This window comes from Hibiscus syriacus, unplaced genomic scaffold (assembly GCF_006381635.1).
Source record: "Hibiscus syriacus cultivar Baekdansim isolate YM2019G1 unplaced genomic scaffold, ASM638163v2 tig00112699_pilon, whole genome shotgun sequence".
Taxonomy (NCBI): domain Eukaryota; kingdom Viridiplantae; phylum Streptophyta; class Magnoliopsida; order Malvales; family Malvaceae; genus Hibiscus; species Hibiscus syriacus.
Genome location: NW_024063387.1, coordinates 497,258 through 499,920, shown reverse-complemented (window position 1 = coordinate 499,920; position 2,663 = coordinate 497,258). Strand labels below are relative to the sequence as shown.

At 36.3% G+C, this 2,663-nt stretch overlaps 1 protein-coding gene across 1 annotated transcript; it reads left to right on the top strand.

Annotated features, from left to right (window-relative positions):
* Window positions 1–1,200: 1,200 nt before the first annotated feature.
* LOC120182622 (heat shock protein 21, chloroplastic-like) lies at window positions 1,201–1,985 on the top strand. The gene is made up of 2 exons (XM_039187547.1): window positions 1,201–1,446; window positions 1,527–1,985. Exons 1-2 carry the CDS (start codon window positions 1,233–1,235, stop codon window positions 1,982–1,984), a joined length of 672 nt encoding a protein of 223 aa, XP_039043478.1. The 5' UTR covers window positions 1,201–1,232; the 3' UTR covers window position 1,985.
* Window positions 1,986–2,663: the final 678 nt, after the last annotated feature.

The following is a 2,663-nucleotide window of genomic DNA, read 5'->3' as shown; positions in this document are numbered from 1 at the left end:
TACCCTACTTCTAACTTAAAACCTGGAATTATAAACCCTAAACCCTAACCCACATCTAAACCATACAATTTAAACCCTACACATTAATTTATGATTTATAATTTAGGGTTTTAGGTTAGGGAAAGGGTATAAAATATGCAATTCAACAACTTTGAGGACTAAATTGATCGAAAATACGATAGGGGCGAAAATGATAAAGGTCAACTACAAGGGCAAATGTGACCCTTAAGCCTTTATTTTACATTAATTTTGGAGTTCAAAGTATATTTAATATGTAGTTGCAGGCATAATATGTTACCTTTAGCTGTTGCATCAACTGTACTAGTTATCGGAGCAATGTTTTAAAGATAGTTTTACATATGCAGGCATGGCAGGAGGAAGTAGAGCGTGGACACAGAGGTCAAAGGGAGCAGGCTCTATTCATTAGAGGAAAGTATCCAATGTTTTCTCTTCTTTGCATGTTTCAATAATAGTGAGTATTAGGACAAAGGGTTAACTACTAATGTGACCGCTTTACTATGGTGAGATATTATATCTTATCACTGGTTTTTTAATTTTGATAATTACACTAAATTTTTAAAATATGTGAATCAAATCATCTCTCATTGACATCTGATAGGATAATTAACAAAAAAATTGTATAATTATACATTTAGTCCCCATCACTTGTACATTCTATCAATTTAGTCATAATATTAATTTAATTCAATGAATTTAATTTCTCCTTGTCGAAATCTATTACTCAGTTTTTTTTACCATCCCTAAATAATATTAGGTTTGATATGATTATACAAATGTGATAGATTTTTTTCGAATTAATCACTGATATCCAATCTATTGACCGACTAATCTAGACCGAATTTTACAGATGCCCATTTTAAAAGCGACTCTCCCAATCTAATTTGCTTCATGGGTTTTGAATTGGGCATATCTATTGAATATTCAGCAGAGTTATTGGGCTTGAATTTCGTTGTTATGATTCTTAATGGTACTAAACTTTGGACCCAAAAATAAAATACGCCTATTTTTGGCCCTTTCGTGATAACCCCATCACGATTTTAATCAAGAGGCCGAAGCTAGCTTGGTCTACCTCATGGTTTCTGGAGAAATCTGGAAATTAAGATCCAACTGGATCTTTAATTTCTCCAGAAATGTCTACTCTTCCTTTAAAACATCTATCCTCCATTTTCTCTCCTGTACTTTAAACCAAGCAAGGCAGGAACAAAGTAAAAATGTCTCGAACTCTTTCGAATGTCACCTTTTCTTCTCCTTTTTACCCTTCGAACAAACCCAACAATCCTTGCCACTTCCCCTTCATAAAACTAAACAACCGAATCTTCAAATGTAAGAACAACATCAAAGCCATGGCAGCAGAAAACAGATGCAACCTCGACCACTTGCAGAGAGCTACTACCAGACCCGACAAGAAAAGAGTTGCCCCGACAGGTAAGTAGCATGACCCAAAGCTTAACTTCTTCTCTCTTGTTTTGGGATGCCGATTGAATCTCGAACTCGTGTGAAAACAGGGTCATGGGTCAGGTTCCCAACAGCGAGAACAGTGCAACAGATGATGGAAACAATGGAGAGGATAATGGAAGACCCATCTGCATACTCGACGCCATTGCCATCCTCGCCCGAGAACAGCAGAGGAAGGAGGACGCCATGGGAGATCAAGGAAAGAGAAGGGGAGTACAAGGTGAGATTCGATATGCCCGGGATGAACAAAGACGATGTCGAGGTCTGGGTTGAGGAAAATACTTTGGTTTTCGAGGCGGAGAAAGTTGATAAAAACAGGATTACTGGGGAAGAAGAAGAAGAAGAAGAATGGGATGTCAAGAGCTTTGGAAGGTATGGTAGTAGAATTGTACTGCCTGACAATGTTGAATTTGAGAAGATTAAAGCCCGAGTGAAAGATGGGGTTTTGTATATTACGATTCCCAAGGCTAGTCGTGATGGTAGGGTCTTGAACATAAATGTTAATTGACAATTTTGAACGTTCGTTCTATTTAAACTATTACTATATAAGATAATTTGAAATTAGTTATAGTTCTATAATATTATCGTCTCACTTTTTTTTCATTAATTTAGATAATATAATATAATATAATATCTTGATATTTTTGATGTTCTAAGTCTTCAAGGAATAATTCATGTTTTTCTCACTTTATATGAATTTGAATTCTAATAATTATCTTAAAAACATAATATTTTTTATTTAATAAAAAATATATAAATTTTAGTTAAGAGGTTAAAAGTTTAGTAAGTTATACATTAAAACAAAATTTTGTCAAGTGATGGAAAGCTCTGAATCTCTGAACGACGCAAGTGATGCCTCGGCCACCTCTAACGTCTCTTCGGCGATTTTCGAGGCTACCAAGAAAGTTATCTTTAAAGAATCGGAGAACAACCTTCTCCAAGACACAGTGATGGAAGGTGTGGAACCATTTTAACCTACGCCCTCCTATGCAGCGATTTTGACCGAAAAAGGCCAGGATGACGTAATTTCAGTTTGAGCACAGGCTAGTATGGAGGAGGAACTCGACATCTCTGATGATGATATTATTGGTACTCGCTACGGGTTGCCGTCATCCAATTTTCAGATCGTGCTATAAGCTTATAGAATCAACCATGGCTAGGACGGTCTGTTGGGGAGGAATATCGGC

Excerpts from the sequence above, each read along its gene's own strand:
- LOC120182622 (XM_039187547.1), top strand. The coding sequence starts at position 1,233 with ATGTCTCGAACTCTTTCGAATGTCACCTTTTCTTCTCCTTTTTACCCT. Across the intron at positions 1,447-1,526 it reads GAAAAGAGTTGCCCCGACAG|GGTCATGGGTCAGGTTCCCA; the intron begins GTAAGTAGCATG and ends GTGTGAAAACAG.